At 33.5% G+C, this 16,609-nt stretch overlaps 1 protein-coding gene across 2 annotated transcripts in view; it reads left to right on the forward strand.

Moving 5' to 3' along the window:
• LOC130645247 (uncharacterized) overlaps positions 1-16,593 on the forward strand; it is a 29,626-nt gene extending 13,033 nt beyond the window's left edge. For both annotated transcript variants that reach the window (XM_057451173.1, XM_057451174.1), the window contains exons 21-52: positions 175-212; positions 696-774; positions 1,620-1,687; positions 1,804-1,861; positions 2,516-2,578; positions 2,804-2,910; positions 3,327-3,426; positions 3,760-3,857; positions 4,104-4,217; positions 4,846-4,959; positions 5,367-5,460; positions 5,812-5,886; positions 6,002-6,054; positions 6,193-6,277; positions 6,365-6,499; positions 7,245-7,391; positions 8,280-8,378; positions 9,622-9,737; positions 10,162-10,300; positions 10,422-10,475; positions 11,258-11,338; positions 11,414-11,466; positions 12,240-12,374; positions 12,450-12,525; positions 12,894-12,954; positions 13,153-13,244; positions 13,373-13,420; positions 13,555-13,677; positions 14,157-14,234; positions 14,953-14,998; positions 15,172-15,270; positions 15,550-16,593. In XM_057451173.1, coding sequence (XP_057307156.1) covers positions 175-212; positions 696-774; positions 1,620-1,687; positions 1,804-1,861; positions 2,516-2,578; positions 2,804-2,910; positions 3,327-3,426; positions 3,760-3,857; positions 4,104-4,217; positions 4,846-4,959; positions 5,367-5,460; positions 5,812-5,886; positions 6,002-6,054; positions 6,193-6,277; positions 6,365-6,499; positions 7,245-7,391; positions 8,280-8,378; positions 9,622-9,737; positions 10,162-10,300; positions 10,422-10,475; positions 11,258-11,338; positions 11,414-11,466; positions 12,240-12,374; positions 12,450-12,525; positions 12,894-12,954; positions 13,153-13,244; positions 13,373-13,420; positions 13,555-13,677; positions 14,157-14,234; positions 14,953-14,998; positions 15,172-15,270; positions 15,550-15,674 — 2,853 coding nt within the window. In that variant the 3' untranslated portion in view covers positions 15,675-16,593. The remainder of the gene's footprint in view (positions 1-174; positions 213-695; positions 775-1,619; positions 1,688-1,803; positions 1,862-2,515; positions 2,579-2,803; positions 2,911-3,326; positions 3,427-3,759; positions 3,858-4,103; positions 4,218-4,845; positions 4,960-5,366; positions 5,461-5,811; positions 5,887-6,001; positions 6,055-6,192; positions 6,278-6,364; positions 6,500-7,244; positions 7,392-8,279; positions 8,379-9,621; positions 9,738-10,161; positions 10,301-10,421; positions 10,476-11,257; positions 11,339-11,413; positions 11,467-12,239; positions 12,375-12,449; positions 12,526-12,893; positions 12,955-13,152; positions 13,245-13,372; positions 13,421-13,554; positions 13,678-14,156; positions 14,235-14,952; positions 14,999-15,171; positions 15,271-15,549) is intronic.
• Positions 16,594-16,609: the final 16 nt, after the last annotated feature.

Here is a 16,609-nt window from a genome sequence, read left to right on the forward strand (position 1 = left end):
AGCTTAGGTAGCTACATAATAATCTATAACTCATTAACTCATCCAATTTATTCTTATGAAACTAAAGCAAATTAATTTTTTTCCGTGGTGTGAATTTTTTACCCAAATTTGCACTAACAAGTTTTGCTCCTTTTATTCAGCTTGTGTAAAGATATCTTTGTGGTATCTGTTTAGGCTGGAGAATTGAAGAATGCACTGATTGATCTCAACAGGTATTTTAAACTGAATACTCAGCAAATGAAAAACATAGAAGCCAGGTCTCCTCACAACTTCTCAGGTCTTCTCAGTTCTGAAGAGTCCCAACAAAACGTCCTCAAATGTCCTCCAAAAATAGATGTCTTAACAACCATCTCCTCTAATCCCCTTTAACCTCCTCTAATCTCCTTATTTTTCCTTTTACAAAACCATATTGTGTCACATTTTCTTTATTTTCGAAATGCATAAAAATGCTGTATGAGCACAGAAATAATTTTTTCTTCACTCCTAGCGTTGCCTTAGAATTCTCCTCAAATCTCCTTAATTTCTTTGGAAAACTATGAAAACGTCCTTAAATGTAGTTAATTTTTTTGGTCAAAATACTTTCATCTTCTCAAAGAAGGCTTGAAAATTCTCACCAAAAGTTCTCAAATCTCCTCAAATTAAGACAGTGACAACTCTAAAATCGTTAAAGAAATATTCGAAACTTTATTTTCTAGGTCAATAGAACTCGAACCAAAACTCGTCGATGCATACTGGCATCGACATTTAGTTCTTCGAATTCAAGGCGATACAAAAGTATGCTTTCTGTTATTTGCATCACCTTTGTCTTTTACGATGTAAGGGTATAAGTTTATCAAGCTTTTCAAAGTAAGGAACTTCAGATTTCAATGTATGTTGTTTTCCTTAGCAAAGAATTTTTGAAGGAAATTATGTGTTTAATAAATCTGAACTGATCACATATTACTATGCTAAAACTTATATACTTCTAAAGTGTTAATTTTGTGTGTTTACCATGACTCGTAGGGCTGCAACTTTTACCTAAATTAGGTGTCTTTTGTGGATAGATTTTTTAAATACATTTAATCCCGCAGAACAAAAGTCATGTTTTCCACAATTTTTAGGCTGCAATTGCATGAAAGCCCAACTCACTAGGCTTTACACCCCAAGATGAAGTAAAATTTATTACCACATCCTCGTTTTACGCCGACTAGTGTGTTTAGTGTGTTTACATAAGCTTTTCAACCTAAACGAAATTTCACTTCTAAGTTTTCATTTGGGATATAATGTAAATAGTTTAAATCCTTTTAACAAAGACTAAGTTTGACTTAACTTTACTTTGGCAGTTGTTGGGAAAAGTGAAACTTCCATGTAAACACAGCCTAAATCATTAATACAAGGTTTAGTATTAAGGCCTGGGATATCATTATAATATATTGATAACACTGTTATCAATTACCACTGTTATTAATAACACTGAGATTTCTCATCAAGGGGGATGACATTACAAAAAATTTTCATTCATAAAATAATCAATTTTCGTGTTAAGATGAATATGTTGTAAGAACAAAAAATAACGATTAAAGGTAGAATGTGGTAGGGCGAATTAATTTGTTAAACGAAGTTAAATAATTTTCTTTTAGAAAGCATTGGAAGATTTGAATCGAGTTACCACTTTAAACCACAATCATTCATTTGCATTCAGGTCAAGGTAAACTCAGCTTTTTGTCCATTCACCTTATCATGTAATATCAAGATAACTTTTAGAATTGGCGGGCTCATAGTTCATGTAAAAGTCACACTTCAGTAATAGTTTTATTTTTTCAGTGCTGAGATATACAAAGAAAAAGGTGATATCGAGTTAGCTATCTCTAGCTATAGTCAGGTGGGTTGGTAATTGTGCAATTTTAATTTATGTTAATTATGCTGATAAAGGTTATTATTACGAAATTAATTATTTTACTACTCATTCTAACATCAGCTTGTTGTGAAACAATCCACTTTAAGGCCCAAAGAAGCCATAAAAGTTCGAAAAGGGTAACATTTAAGTTATGCAACACTTAATTTATTTTCAACGTTTAAACAAAACATAACAGTATCTAAATCTATTCTTAATTTCATCTTCCAATTTTTTATGCTGTGTGGATTCTACTCCTGGTAACTTTTAAATCATGGTTTACTTCTTAGAAAAGAAAAGTTCTTCGGTGTAATATTTTAATGTGCTATAATTCATTGTAAACGCCGAACTTCTATCACAATAACAACTAAATATACCTACCTAAATAACCTAAATACCCAAATTTTACTTCAATTTTATTTAAATTTTACTTCAATTTTTTGTCTAAATTTTACTTCAATTTTACCTAAATTTTACCTAAATAACGTCCCATCTGTCGGCACGAACTTTTAACCTTGGGAATTTTTTTTTTAATGTAGGGAAATACTGTAGATATATAACAACCAGTCTAATAAATGAAAAATCATTTTAAAACCCTTTTTTTACAACCGTATTTAACAGTTTGAGTATTTTATTCTGTAGGCAATACACATTGAGCCATCTAATACAGAGCTGCTGTATCTCAGGGCTGAACTCTTAGAGCAGGTAAAACGAATTGGTGTATTAAAACAAGTATATAACATTGTACTCGAGACAAAGATGGTGGAGCAGATCTTTGAATTATTCTTATTTAACTCTTGAACATTGGTTGTATATATTTCTTCTGCTTATTCACCAATGGCAGCTAGGATTTAGCCTAAGACGCCAAACTTTGGTATTTTATCTTCGTATACTGCACAACTAAACAGACACAATTTTGGTCCATATTAGAGAGGTGATATTATGTTGGCTTTAGAAGATTATAAATCAGCAAACAAACTTGAACCAACCAACACAACAGCTTTATATAAGATTGGTACCTATCATTTCAATATCGGGTCAGTTTGTTGTTGTTATTGGTGTTGTTATCCGCCATATTTATGTTATTGTTCTGTTCCTGACGCACTGTCTTTCAATACACATTGCTATAACAGTCTTCTAGTTTAATTTGTTACACGTCAAAAAAAAATTTCCTGCTTTACTAGATGTGATTTAAAATTTAGCAAGTTCAGGTTACATCTAGAATAAAAGAAAAGCGGTCGGCGGACCTGAATCAAGAATCTTTTTATAACACGTCCGTGTTCGCCTCGATAATTGCTGATTGCCGACGTGAATTAGAAAGGTTGTAGAAGGCAATTGGTTCAGATGTAGTGCATGTTTAACCTTTCATTCTTTTAAAAATAATACTTTATAACAACAGTTACCACAGTGTTTAACATTGTACATGTATATATGCTTAATTTTTCACATGTAGATCGTGGATGGCCGCTATAAAAGACTTTACAGAGTTTTTATCAAAACAACCAAAAAATGCAGACGTATATTTCTTGAGGGGGAGAGCGTTCACCAAACTAGTAAGTCACCAGCTCCACTCTACAGTCTTATTCCAAGGGTGTGGTCTTGATTATTTGAACACTTATTCAACCCGAAGTTATTTTTTTACCAGGTAAGCGTGTTTTTGACAGGTGTACATATTTATTGCACCACTATTCCTTGCGTTACTTATCATAAGTAAAGATTTGATTTTAAGCAAAATATGACTATAGTATAGAGCATAAGGAATAGAGCATAAGGGATAGAGCATAAGGGATAGAGCTCTGCCGTTTTAAAATAAATATAACGTTACTGACTTTTTTGTGTTAGGTAAAAATTAATCTTATATAAACATGTTTATGTTTTCTCTGCAGTTGCGTTATAAAGAAGCCATTACTGATCTTTCTGTCAGTATTCATCTGAAGCCGAACAATCACCTTGCATTCTTCCATCGTGGTTGCTTGCTTAGAAAGTAAGTGAAGTTTTAATTATTCTTACAAGTAGGATAGAAGTTCCCATTCTTGGTCAATTGGAGAGCTGAAATCTCAAATTGGAAGCATCTTGTATTGATATATAAACACCCCGTTACCTACTCAATTGACTGGCCAGCATTTGATTGTGTCAGATAAATATTGTCTCGTTATATGCATAGAAGAACTTCTTTTTTGGGGAAGGGTAGATACTATAATTTCTACACTAACGCGCATAACTTGTTTAGATGTCTTCCAAAACAAGCTGTGCAAGATTTCAGTGTTTCACTACTGCTCGATTCAACAGTTGCAAATGTCTCTTCGTATCTTCATCGAGGGATTTTGTATACTGAGTTGCAAAGGTAAGGTTAACCAGTAAAAGTGTCTGTCAAACAACAGCTTTTATTTTTTTTATTGAAGGCTTGTAACTATGTACAGTTAACTTCGGGTAACTGGAACCTCCAAGGGACCGAAAAAGTTACTTTAACTTAAGGAATGTTTGAGTTAAACGAAGCACTGTTAGTCGAATTTAGTCCAAAATGAGATTATAGTTCGAGTTAAAGCTATTTTTTGAGAGGCAGGAGAACAGTTACCTGGAAAAAGGTGCAATCTTGGCGATAAAAAAGGCATGCAACTCCCTTGTAAATTGAATTTTCTTTGACGAACAACATTATTTATCCATAACAATGGAAGTCTGACATTTATCTACTCTTTCATTTTCTTTTCTTGAGTAAAAAGTTTGAGTTATCTGAAAATATTAGCCTCAGGGTGGAAGAAAAATGGGCCGAGTTAATGAATGTTTAAGTTAACCGGTGTTTGAGTTACCGGGAGCTGACTGTATATGTGTACGCTTTATTTCCTTGGTGTAGATTTGTTTTACCGATAAAAAATGTTAAATTTGAAATACAACATGTTTTTATCTTTATTTCTAACATTTAAACATTTGAATGTTTAAGATCTAGTCGTTTGTAAGAAGAAAAAAACGTTTAGGTACGAACAAGCAAGTTTAGATTTCGAAGCAGCTATTCGTCTGGATCGAAAACTCGCACCTGCGCATGTTAACCTTGGAGTGATTGAAATGAATTTTAAAAAGAATATACCTCTGTGAGTGGTTTTGTTGGTTTGTTAAATTCTCAGTGGTCTTAAAGCGACTGTTGTTAGCGCCTTGTTAAGTTTTATCAACTAATAGATTTAGCGTTACAAAAGGAATGTCCCAGATACTGATGAACTATATTTATTGGAGTTTCTCAAGACTAAATTTTTAATTAAATTTTAAGATGGTTATTGTATTTTTGTTTTTCCTAGAAGAATAGTAATGCTGAAAGTTGGACCTATTAAGGTTTTCTAAGTATTTTAATTAACACCATGTTAAATTTTATCGACCAATAGGTTTAGCATTACAAAACGAATGTCCCAGATACTGATGGACTATATTGATTGGAGTTTCTCCAGACTAAATTTTCACCGACAATGTAAAACCTTTGTGACTCGCCTGTTTTGTTATCTTACAGAGCCATTAATAGATTCAACATTGCCATTCGCATGGATCCGACCTATATTCGCGCCTACATGTGTCGTGCAGATGCCTATGAAAGAATTGGCGTGGTGAGCAATAGCTTTTGTTAGTTTTTTTTTTGTTATTGCTAATTGTTGTTCAAAATTGACTTAGTATCCTAAGTAGGATTTTATTTCTAACTGTTCTGAACTGCTCTATGTGAAAAAACGTTTCTGTTAAGAAAGTTAGGCCCGTTTAATTCTAAGGTAGGGTAGCTTGAAATTTCTACTAATTTCGCAAACACTGAATGTGTAGTTAAAATCATATTTAAAATTAAGGCAAGGTTGATTTTCTAAGAACTGTTCTGGAAATAAAGTCAACGAGTTCGATGATGTCACCTAACTTTTATTTTTACTGTCAAAAATATTATAAGCTGGTGATAATTATTGAACTCTTTCCAGATCGATTCAGCCATAACAGATTATTCAAGAGTTATTCACATGAAGCCAGATGAAACAGAATTTCGAGTAGCAAAGGTGATTACAAGATTTTGTGATTGGGCGTGTGCATTTCCATCCCTTATTTGAACTTTACCTTTAGAGCGCAGTATATAACATAATGCTATGTATCTATATATAATCAAATTTTCAGGGTAGGCTGTTGCTGAAGAAGAAAAAGCACGAACTTGCTAGTTTCCTTATAAGGTATCGTGTGTCCAACACTAGATATTTACGACACTAAAATATCCTGATATAATTTTTGTAAAATTTTGTTATTTTGTTTAAATTTTGCTACAAAGGGCTGCGGTGTTTCAAATCCTATTATCGCTTTTTTTCTTTCAGACAATGTGCTGTGTTAAGTGCGTGGAAGAAAGTTTCACCAACCCAACAAGCTGTTGTTGAAGCATTCCTAGGAAATTTTGAGAGGGTAACTTTATTTTTGATTTTCCTAGAAGAATGGTAATGCTAAAAGTTGGAAATTTTCTAAATAATTTAATATTTCTTTCTCTCTCAGGCCATTGGTTTATTAGAAGTTGCCATCAAAAGTCAACCAATTACGCCTCTACATATTTTACTTGGGAAAACAAAAATGAAAGCAAAGCGTTACCAGGACGCCATCGAGAGTTTTCAACAAGCTCTCGATATTATGGTAAATATTCACTTTTTTTATATCCACTACATCATGTACATATTTCTCTTGTTTGGAATAACTTAAAAATCCTTGTTTATTTACTCATTTCTGAGTTTGGTTCAGAGAGGTAGCAAGGAAGACATATTAAATTATGTGTCTCTTTTATCCCAAGTATTATTTGTGAAGACGGGTGAAGATCCTATTGCTAGGAAAGGAATTGTTAGAATAGTACAGGATTTTCGCAGAATCTGAAACACCTAAAGAAATTAAATAACAGCCGTTTTAAAGTCGAAACAGAAAAGATTGAAATTTTTGGAGAAAACAAGATTTTTAAGCAAAAAAAAGGCTAGGAAAGCTGGAAACATTTATTTTCTTAATCATGTTGGAAAGCTTTGGAATAATATTTTTTCTGATTATTAAATATCTTTAACTTTCTCAGCTTGATCTTGTCACAGTTTGTTTCAACACGCAATGAGAATTGTGTCTGAAAATTTATCTTAATCATTGGGTTTGCCCCTATTTACCCTGTGATCCTAACAGGTGGCTATTGTAATTTTTGTTGAGTTAAAAAGTTAATTAACACTAAGAAGCCCACTAATTGTACGAAGTTGGCAGTTTGAAGAAGTAAGAAGAATGAAAGTTATAAAAATCTTTTGTTGAAGTACTCATGAATCAATTGGTGTGGATGATGTGTTCCATATGCTATTAAAATTCGACTATAACAGACTTGTAGTATGTGTTCAAGTTTTTGTTACTTCCTTAGAAACCATGGAATCCCAAACAGTGCTGGCCTAAGGAAGCCTCCCAGGTCTACTTCATGATGGGGTTGTGCCACGTGGAAGAGTACGCGTACCAACTAGCGATTGGATCCTTTAACTGCTCCTTGAAGATACATCCTGGGTTTGCAGAGGTGAGACGAACAATTTTAAACAATGAAATGGCTGTCAGAATCCTACTTTACAAAATGTGTTAGAGTGTCTGCCAGGCTTTGAAAACCTCAAAGTAAATCTAGCTTTCACTAGAGAGGAACCTTAAATGTTGAAATTTGAAAAAAAATCAAAAAATTCTGCGTGAATTTTTCATTTTACTTTAGTTGTATCTAGAAATTTGCGTGTCTGTCTGTTACAAGAACTTATCTGTAAGAATTGGAAATAGAAAATCTGAAAGGTCACCCTCTATATCTAAACCCTTCATGTCTTTTTCATAGTTCTTGCGTCACGAACTACAAGAAAAAACACACACTGGTAAACAGCGTGTGTTTTTGAATAACTTTTTCCTTTCCCATGTACGTGTAATTGATATGGTGTGTGCTATAGCAACGTGATTTCCTGCAAATTAAGTTTAATTAGTTCTACAGTAAGTAATGAAAGCAACCTTCAGGTGTTATGAGACAAAAAATAATGCTCGATACACACGATGAAATTAATCTGAGTAGGTAGTTTAAACTCAACTTAAACGCGACATTTTAATATTTAATATTTACGCGAGTTTTTAATTTTGCGAAACCAAAAAAAAGGGATATTTTATTCTGCAAATTTTTTGTTTTAAAGTTTTTGCGGGTTTTTAACTTCCCTTTAACGTGAAAATAATTTCGTCTAATTATAAAGATTATAGCAGACATAGAAATAATATAATTAAAATCACATTCTTGGTATATCCTACCATACATGCAAACATAAAAAAACTGTTTTATCTCTCATCACGATTCTGTCACCTTGGAAACTAAGCTTATGGAACCTACCCTTTCTTGTATGGACTTGTATAGTACTGTATTCATTCGTTTTTGTTTTCTTTTTAGGCGTATTACCAGAGAGAGCTTGTTAAGATGAAATTGGGTTCATCGAAAGGTGTACATGATTTTAACCGAGCCCTAGCATGCAACCCAAGTTTTTATCAAGTACGAAGCTACTTTTATTATGCTGAATATATTTTAAAAGCAAACTTAAAATTCCAAATTTTTAAAAACAGGCGAAATAGAGAAAGCTTCTGTCTTTGCTGCGTATCTGTTAACCCTATTCGGTCCGGGGGGGGCGGATTCCGCCCCCCCTGACGGTTTTTTTTTAATAACTCCTGATTGCTTTGTTATATGGCTATGATACTTACTGAGTTTCAACATTTATCTATTAGACACCTGCATGCTAATTTTTTAGGTCCCATACCTTTCAGAGGCTTTGATATTGGCCATTACTCGAAACTACCCCTAAAAATCTCTATGAAATCCTTATAATGGGGAAAATATAATAACTCCTGTTAGGATTATCCTTAGAACTTAAAACTTGCAACATAACTTTGTTTCATCAAGAAGAATCATTTTGAATATTTTGAACACGTGACTAATCCGATTTCCCGATTTTGTCGGATTTTACCCGAAAGTCGGAAAAAAACGGATTTTCGGGCAATTTTTGGCAATATTTCATCAGATCCATGTAAAAACCGGAAAATATGTTAAATAACTTTTATTTAGCTTTCAGAAACTTCAAACAGAATGTAAAAATTCGCTCTAGAACAAAAGTAATTACATTTTAAGCAGATAGTGGCATTTTTAACAATTTTCAAGCTTTTGATGACGTCACAGAAAATGTGCTGACGCAAGCAAATTTTTTTTGGCGCCATTTTGTTCCTTTTATGACGTACTATAAGTGTGCCAAGTTTGATTCAATTTGAACAACCCTATGAAAAGTTATTGAGAGGGGGGCGGAATCCGCCCCCCCCCCCCCCCCCCCCCCGGTCATAGTATGTTCGAAAAACCCCGGACCGAATAGGGTTAAGTCATTGTTACTCTATAATATATTATCATGTCATAAGCAAGCGAGTTTATTCTAGGCCTCGCTTGTTCATTACGCGATAATATTTTAACTTTTTTATTAACTTCTTAAAACTTTTTTTCGGAATTTCTTGTATTAAATTCTTAGCTACTAACTTTTTTTATTACATTAAGAAAAAATTTATCCCGGGATCATTTTCGGATGATTTCTTTTATAGGTTAAAACTGTACAGGCCTTCTTTAAGAATACCAACAATTTTAGATAGGTTAATAAAATTTAGACTGAATTTTAGGTTATTTTAATGCTTTATTTATTCGTCTTATCTTCTGCTGAAACAGGAAGAGACGATGATTTAAAATTCTTTTTTTTTTGCAGGCTTTTTTATGCCGAGCGTTATATTACGCTATGAACAAACGATACGCCAAGGCGATTATGAACTGTAACGAGGCCATCAAACTTGAAGAGAGAAGTGTACAGGCATACTTATATAGGTAAGAAGACAACCGTACATTTCTATATGTATAGAGAAAATGCAGGGCTAGCAATACAAGTATGGAAACCAAGTTCCAGGTTCGAATTCAGGTGTACAAGAATTTGCAGGCCTAATGTATGAAGTCAGACGCGCAATGTTCCTTAAGCAATTACCTTATTGGTAAAAACGTCTGTAAAAAGTGATCAGAATTTTTTACCGACTGTTTTTATCCGATCAACCAATTTTTCGACTTATTTCTTGCCAATGTTTGATTTTCCTTTTTTTGGTGCAGTAAAAACCAAAAATGCCTCAAAAAAATTGTTAAGTTACATCAGGACAGAAGTTTTCTTTAAGTCCAAAACAGTCAACATCATGTTGTGAATATAAAAATGGCTAAATAATCAGGCCATATGTGCTTTTTAAGGCTTTGTCTTTTTTGCCAGGGGTTCTATCAAATACCACATGAAATCCTATGACTTGGCAATCAAAGACTTGACAAAAGCTATATCTAAAGATCAGTCTTGCGCGTTAGCTTACTTCAATCGTGCAGCATGTTATCATCAGAAAAAACATTATTTCAAGGTGAGTGTTCTTCTTCAGTACTGCTGAAATGTGCAAGCACATTGAGTAGTACTGAAGGGATTCTTTAGGATTCTTTGAGACCAGAGGACTTGTTATTTCAGGACATTTTCTTCTTTTGTAGGCTTTGAAAGATTACAGTATAGTATTGTTGAGCGACATTTCTTTGAGGATGAAGGTAACAGTATATGTTGAGGATTTGCAAGTTCAAGAAACCGAAAACTTTAGGATTGGAAATTTTCACAGATGAAAAACAAATTTTTTTTTGCAATTGATTTTCACGGGACATTTTTTTCATTGTGGAAGTCTCAAAGATATCTCAGAATGCATTTCTCCGCATACGTGTTTATTTGTATCATGTTGTCAAATATTTATCAAGTTGTTCGTCAATTTATTTGCGGGAAAAGAAGAAAAAAGGGGTAGGAGGGATGGGAGGGATAGGATAGCGATACAGCAACCCTCTCAACAGCACGTGTTGTGTAATGTTATTGTGTAATCTTCAAATTAAAACTACAGTCATCACTGTCGTTCGGCTACTCTTGAAAGCTCGTAAGCTATCAGTTATAATATCAAGAGATCAACACTAAATAAATTTTCCGTACATGAATTCTCTAATTAGACTAAATTTCGCTGAACTTTGTGACCATGAACGTTTCTAATACTAACGTTTCTACAAAGCGACTTTTATTTCAGAAGTCAAGGAAAATATAATCAACTTTTGGTATTTTCCTTTGGTTTTTTATATCCAACTTTCTTGAATAATACAGGAACTAATTTGGGCTACGTTTCCTGTACCAAATGTACTAAATCTCAACAGGTTTAGGTAGGCGAAAATCTTAAAACTGAATTGCCAGAGATGTTATGTAATGCGGGTATAGCCAGCAGTTATTGGTCTTAGCAGTGAAATGGTCAGGTGGCTAAATCCAACATTATGTTATGTTTATTTCTTTTTTTTTTTAGGCTTTACTTAATCGAGGGTTATTATATTTTGAAATAAATGATATGGAAAACGCCTGTGACGATTTTTTGACGGCGCTTGACGTATGTTGAGATTTTTTACGCACCATGTTAGCAATTAAACCTGTTATTAGTACGTGTTTTTTATTTTATTTATAGGAGGATCCTCGCAATGCAAAAATTTATCATACCCTTGGCTTATGTTATCACAGGTACTTATCTGTTTTTAAATCAGGTTTTTAACGATGTTAAATCACTGCATGGTTCAGAACCTTTTTTCCCAGATAGGGTATGTTATTTTGGCTTATAAAGGTAAGCAATAGTAATATGATAATGATTTTCCAATAAAACTTCAAGTGCTCAATTATTAAGCTGCTTTGAAGTTTGTGAAAGTAATCCTAAATATTACAGTGATTGTGAATGGCGATTCAGTGCAGCTGGGGAAGCAGCTAGATAATATGCTTACCATACGCTAAATGTGTATATGACCAGTATTCAAAATATTAGAAGTCGATCGCGTAGGCATCAAGTATACTGTGTATCAGCGATTAAGTGTACTGTGCATTTATTTTAAATTAAGGTTCGTGCTCTCTCAACCAAACGTCGATTGGTTTTCGAATGTGTTGACTTTTATTTAACGTTTAGAGAAATCAATCCGTTTTTTTTACTGTACTTTTATGTTTTTCAAACAGTTTGCGACTTAAAAAATATAAGTGTGGTTTCGAATTCATCCATTTTACGTCAGTTTTGCTGGTATTTCAAAAGTTATTTTTCTCGCACATTAATCATAGCAAGGAGCCCATAGTAATGGCGTGTGCGCTTTTCTTAAACTGTGTTCGACTATTCGTACGTGATCGCTTAATCGAGAGAATGGGGTACATTGTGTTGTTTTGAGAAATTTGCCGAAGAAATTATAGGACTTAGAAGTATCTTTCTGACAGCCGTTAATGGTGCTAATTTTTCACTTCATTTTTATTGATCTTAGAATGGGTTGTGTTGAAAAAGCAGTTGAAGCATTTACAACATCGTTAGAATGCGATCCATTCTTTACCAATTCGTTAATTGGTCGGGGAAACGCGTTAATTAGCTGCAATAATCAACAAGCAACTATCTCGGGAAGGTATGCTGATTCACGTATAATTATTAGGGTTATAAGAATACATAAATTTTTTAAAAAAAATGTTTGTTTGTCCAGACGTGATTATAGTCGCGCATTGCACATGGATCCATCTTGTGCCGAAGCAAGGGTAAACCTGGCTCATTGTTTACAAGTAAGTGCTTTATTTTTTCATTCATTCATTCCTTCATTCATTCATTTATTCACTCTTCATTCATCCATTCCTAAGCTGTCTTTTTTTAGTGCTTTAAAAAAAAATAAAAAACCGAAAAGAAACAATATATTTGCATACATTACTTTTTTCGTTTAACAGTGAGTGACAAATTACCTTAACTGTTGGTGTTTCTATTATTAACATTCACCATAGCAGCATTAAAAACAAATCAGATAGATAATCAGATTTTATTTGATCTGTTTGTATTTACGAACACTTCTATCACGAATTTGTTAGTTAGTTTTTAAGCTTTATTTGGTTTTGCACCCCATTAATAGATGTCTTTAACGAAATATATGTTTGCTTAGCTCAACGCACAGCACATGAAAGCGTGGTATCTTTACACAAGAACAATAGAACTTGCCCCAGGTTGGTGTCAGGTGTTCTTGTCGTATATTGTTGCCATGGTGATAGTGTCACGAATCTATTTTTTAACAGTTCTTGCTTATTTCTTGCAAATATTAGACAACACTTCGCCTTAGCAACCTTGTTACCAATATCTACTGTGTTCTAGATGGACTGGGTTCGATGTTTCTTCTAGTGTAGATTTGCTATTTGATCTTTTAGCTAGTAAGTCAGCGCTGGAGGGTCGAGCATTGGTAAACTTACGGATGCAAAACACGTATGGTGCTTTTCTGGACATCAATAATGCACTCAAAGTAAGTTGTCAATCATTATATTATTTCAGACCTTATTTTGCGATGGATAACAACATATATATACCAAGTAACTCATGGTGAGACATGTTCCATCGAAATCACTATGTGCAACTTAAATTTTTTCATAGATTGGGAAATCAGCTGAATTGCTGACAATCAGAGGTGTTGTAAACCAGGTTAGCTATTGCACTAAGCTCTACTTTTTGCCTCACATCCAAGCGGACCATTTGTAGCACTCATACGAAAATGTTTAACTACCTACGCACTTATACATAGAAGTAAAGATTTTTAATATTCCTGTTTACTGTAGTGTCTTGGGGACAACGTAAGTGCAATGTCAGACTATCAAGCCGCCATTAAATTCAATCCTTCATACGGACTTTCGTATTACAACGCAGCTAACCTGTACTTTCTCCACAAGCAATTTGAACAGGTATGTGGATCTTTTGCTAGTCTGTAATTTTAATGTTGTCTCAGTCTTTTTTGTTTTATCTTGCGATTAAGTCAACGCGATTCTCTACACCATCGTCACACTTTGCAACTTGGTCTTTCATGCTGATAATCTATATTAGCACGGGCGGCGCGTAGTGATGTCTTTCTGTCAATCAAAGAATAATAATGGTAGCCATAACTCCTTTGTTAGGGAAGCAGAGGTCAAAATTAGACTATCAAGGGGGCAAATTAATTAATTTGCTTCTAATATGTTTAAAAGACCCTAAATTTAACAAAAAATATGTTTGTCGTCGAAATCTTACTTGTAGGCATTTTTCTAGGGTTATTTGTTATAAATTTTGCCTGTAAATTCAACGAAATGTGCCCCCTTGGTTGTTTAATGTTGACCCCCTGATCCATGACTAATATATAAATGTTTAAAAGTTCAAAATTTTTTAAGATATTTTTTTCTTGTTTTAGGCGATATCATATTATAATCGCACGATAGATTGGGATCCATCAGATGCGCCCGCTTATGTAAACAGAGGCACAGCTAAGGTAGGTGGTTCATAATGATTTTACTTAATTAACATGTCACCGCCGATAAGCACGTGGCGCTTAATTTAGGGATGGCCATTTTGTTTGACTCCATAAATACCTACTTCCTGGTTTATGGTCATGGAGCGATTTTGATTTATTTTTTTAAAAAATTTGAAACGTTTAAGAAGTAGCGCGTATCGATAGATAACCAACATGATTTTTTAATGTTTTGCATTTTTCAATATCTTATGGCTTGAATTTTGACTCCGGCAAACAAAAAGTTTAAAAAAAATAGAAGAAAAGAAGGAGTTTAAACTTGCAGACTCACATCATAGAAAAAAATAAATGATAAAAATTTAGAAATAGACAAAGTTCGAGGTGTGGGATAATAAATGCCACGCTTTAAAAAACAGAAGAGAGAAATGTCTTTGAAAGTGTGAAGCTTTTATTTCGTTAAGAATCAGTATAATAAACTCAGCTTGTTTTTTGATCTGTGCCTGGGTAAGCATCATACTTTCAAGAATTTCAACAGTGCCTCAGGCGTCCAAGATAGCGTGAGTCTTATCGCAAACGATTCGTTTGTTTGTTTGTTTGTGTTTGTGCTTAGACTGCCTGCACCGTTATATTCTTCCATGATGTCAATCATACCGTTTTTTTTTAAATAATTATTGATACAACTGTTATGAGAAAGGATGAAGTGAGATTAAAGATACCAATCTCTTGTCAAATTTTATAGAGTATCGTAAAAGACGAAACTGCATTGCAAGATTTTGAAATCGCAGGTATAAGTTTTATTGTGTAATTTATTCTGTTAATGCTATTTATGTTTATCTTTCCCTTCACCAAAATTCATCAAGATTGCGGTATTACCTGAGTTAGGCCATTCAACAGTTTTTCGCGGGTTAGACCACGGTCATGGTTAGTGTGATTACTTTTTGTTGACGATCTTTCATAGCATCATTAGCACCGAATTGGTCGCATATATACTTCAATCGTGGCAACGTTTACTTCTCGTTGCGAATGCATGAAAACGCTGATGATGATTTCACACAAGGTAGAATGTTTTGTTGATTTTGACATTCTAAGATATTGTTTGTGTCAATTATTGAATTAATTGAATAAGTAAATTAACTGTTTTCGGAAAAATTAATAAACGCGAAAATAAACCAACTGATTAAAGAAAAAAGTGTCAATGGCCTTGCGTGAAATTTAGTACAAATAGGGTATGTTATATGTGGTGACTTTGTGTTGTGTTTTGTTTAAAAGTTACCGACTAATGTTACGGTCAAATGATTTGATATGCAGATTGTGAATTTGTAATATAATAATTTAGCTTTATCACTGAAACCAAACGACGCATTGCTCTACAAGCGGCGAGCTGATGTGAGAGGTAAAATGGGAAGGAAAGAAGCAGCGTTAAAGGACTATCGGCGCGCTATTGACTTGAAGAAGACATGACGAGTGTGTTGTGCAATCATTGAGAGATTACCGGAAGAACTAATTGTCATATTGTCAAGGAAATTCACACGCCGTGTTTATTTAATTTATTTATATCCGCTGAATGATATATCGAGGATAATTATATTAGTATTAACATCATTTCCTTCTTCCAGGTTAAATTCGTTGACGGCCTTAGAATATGGATTTTTTGGTTTCTTTAGAAATCCAGTGTTAATGTTGAGATTATAAACCTGTTAATAAAATATATGTATATACTGTTATTTTTATTACCATTGAAATTTTTATTACTACTGTATCTTTTTAATGAAAAATTTCAAATAAAAGACTGTTAATTTTTATGCCGGACTTGATAAGTTAGAAAACAGACTCTGACATTTTCTTTAATTTTTTTCTAAATTTTTCTTGAAATCGGATGGAAATAAGGGTTGCATAAACATGAAATTCTATATACATCTTGAAGCCCCAAAACATGGATAAAATAGCCTTCGTGACGTTTTTAACCCTTTGTGCAAAGTGTCACATGCTGGTGGGCACTTCTGGGACAATTTAAGCTTTATTTGCTAAGAATTTGGTATGGGTAAAATTAATTTTTTTATTTAAAGAACCACTTCGTAAATGATTGTTGCATTATTAAGGCTTAAGCCTCAGTTGGCTAACTTTTCAATTGTTGATCTGGATATTAGGGTCAGCCCTTAACAACTCGGTTGCTTGGTTGGTTAATTTTATAAAAAGAAAATTGATTTAGAAAGATAAGGATTTTTCTAGCTTCAAATTGTCCTTATTTTGGTTGACCACAAGTCACGCATGCGCATGTTCTGAAATGTTCCATTCTTTCATTCGAGGTTTGATGATTTGTTCAGTCAATTTCTTTGATTAGAATACTATTGGTATCACATATTTAATTTACAACCTTGGATAATATTGCCACTGCA

This window comes from Hydractinia symbiolongicarpus, chromosome 5, assembly GCF_029227915.1.
Source record: "Hydractinia symbiolongicarpus strain clone_291-10 chromosome 5, HSymV2.1, whole genome shotgun sequence".
Taxonomy (NCBI): domain Eukaryota; kingdom Metazoa; phylum Cnidaria; class Hydrozoa; order Anthoathecata; family Hydractiniidae; genus Hydractinia; species Hydractinia symbiolongicarpus.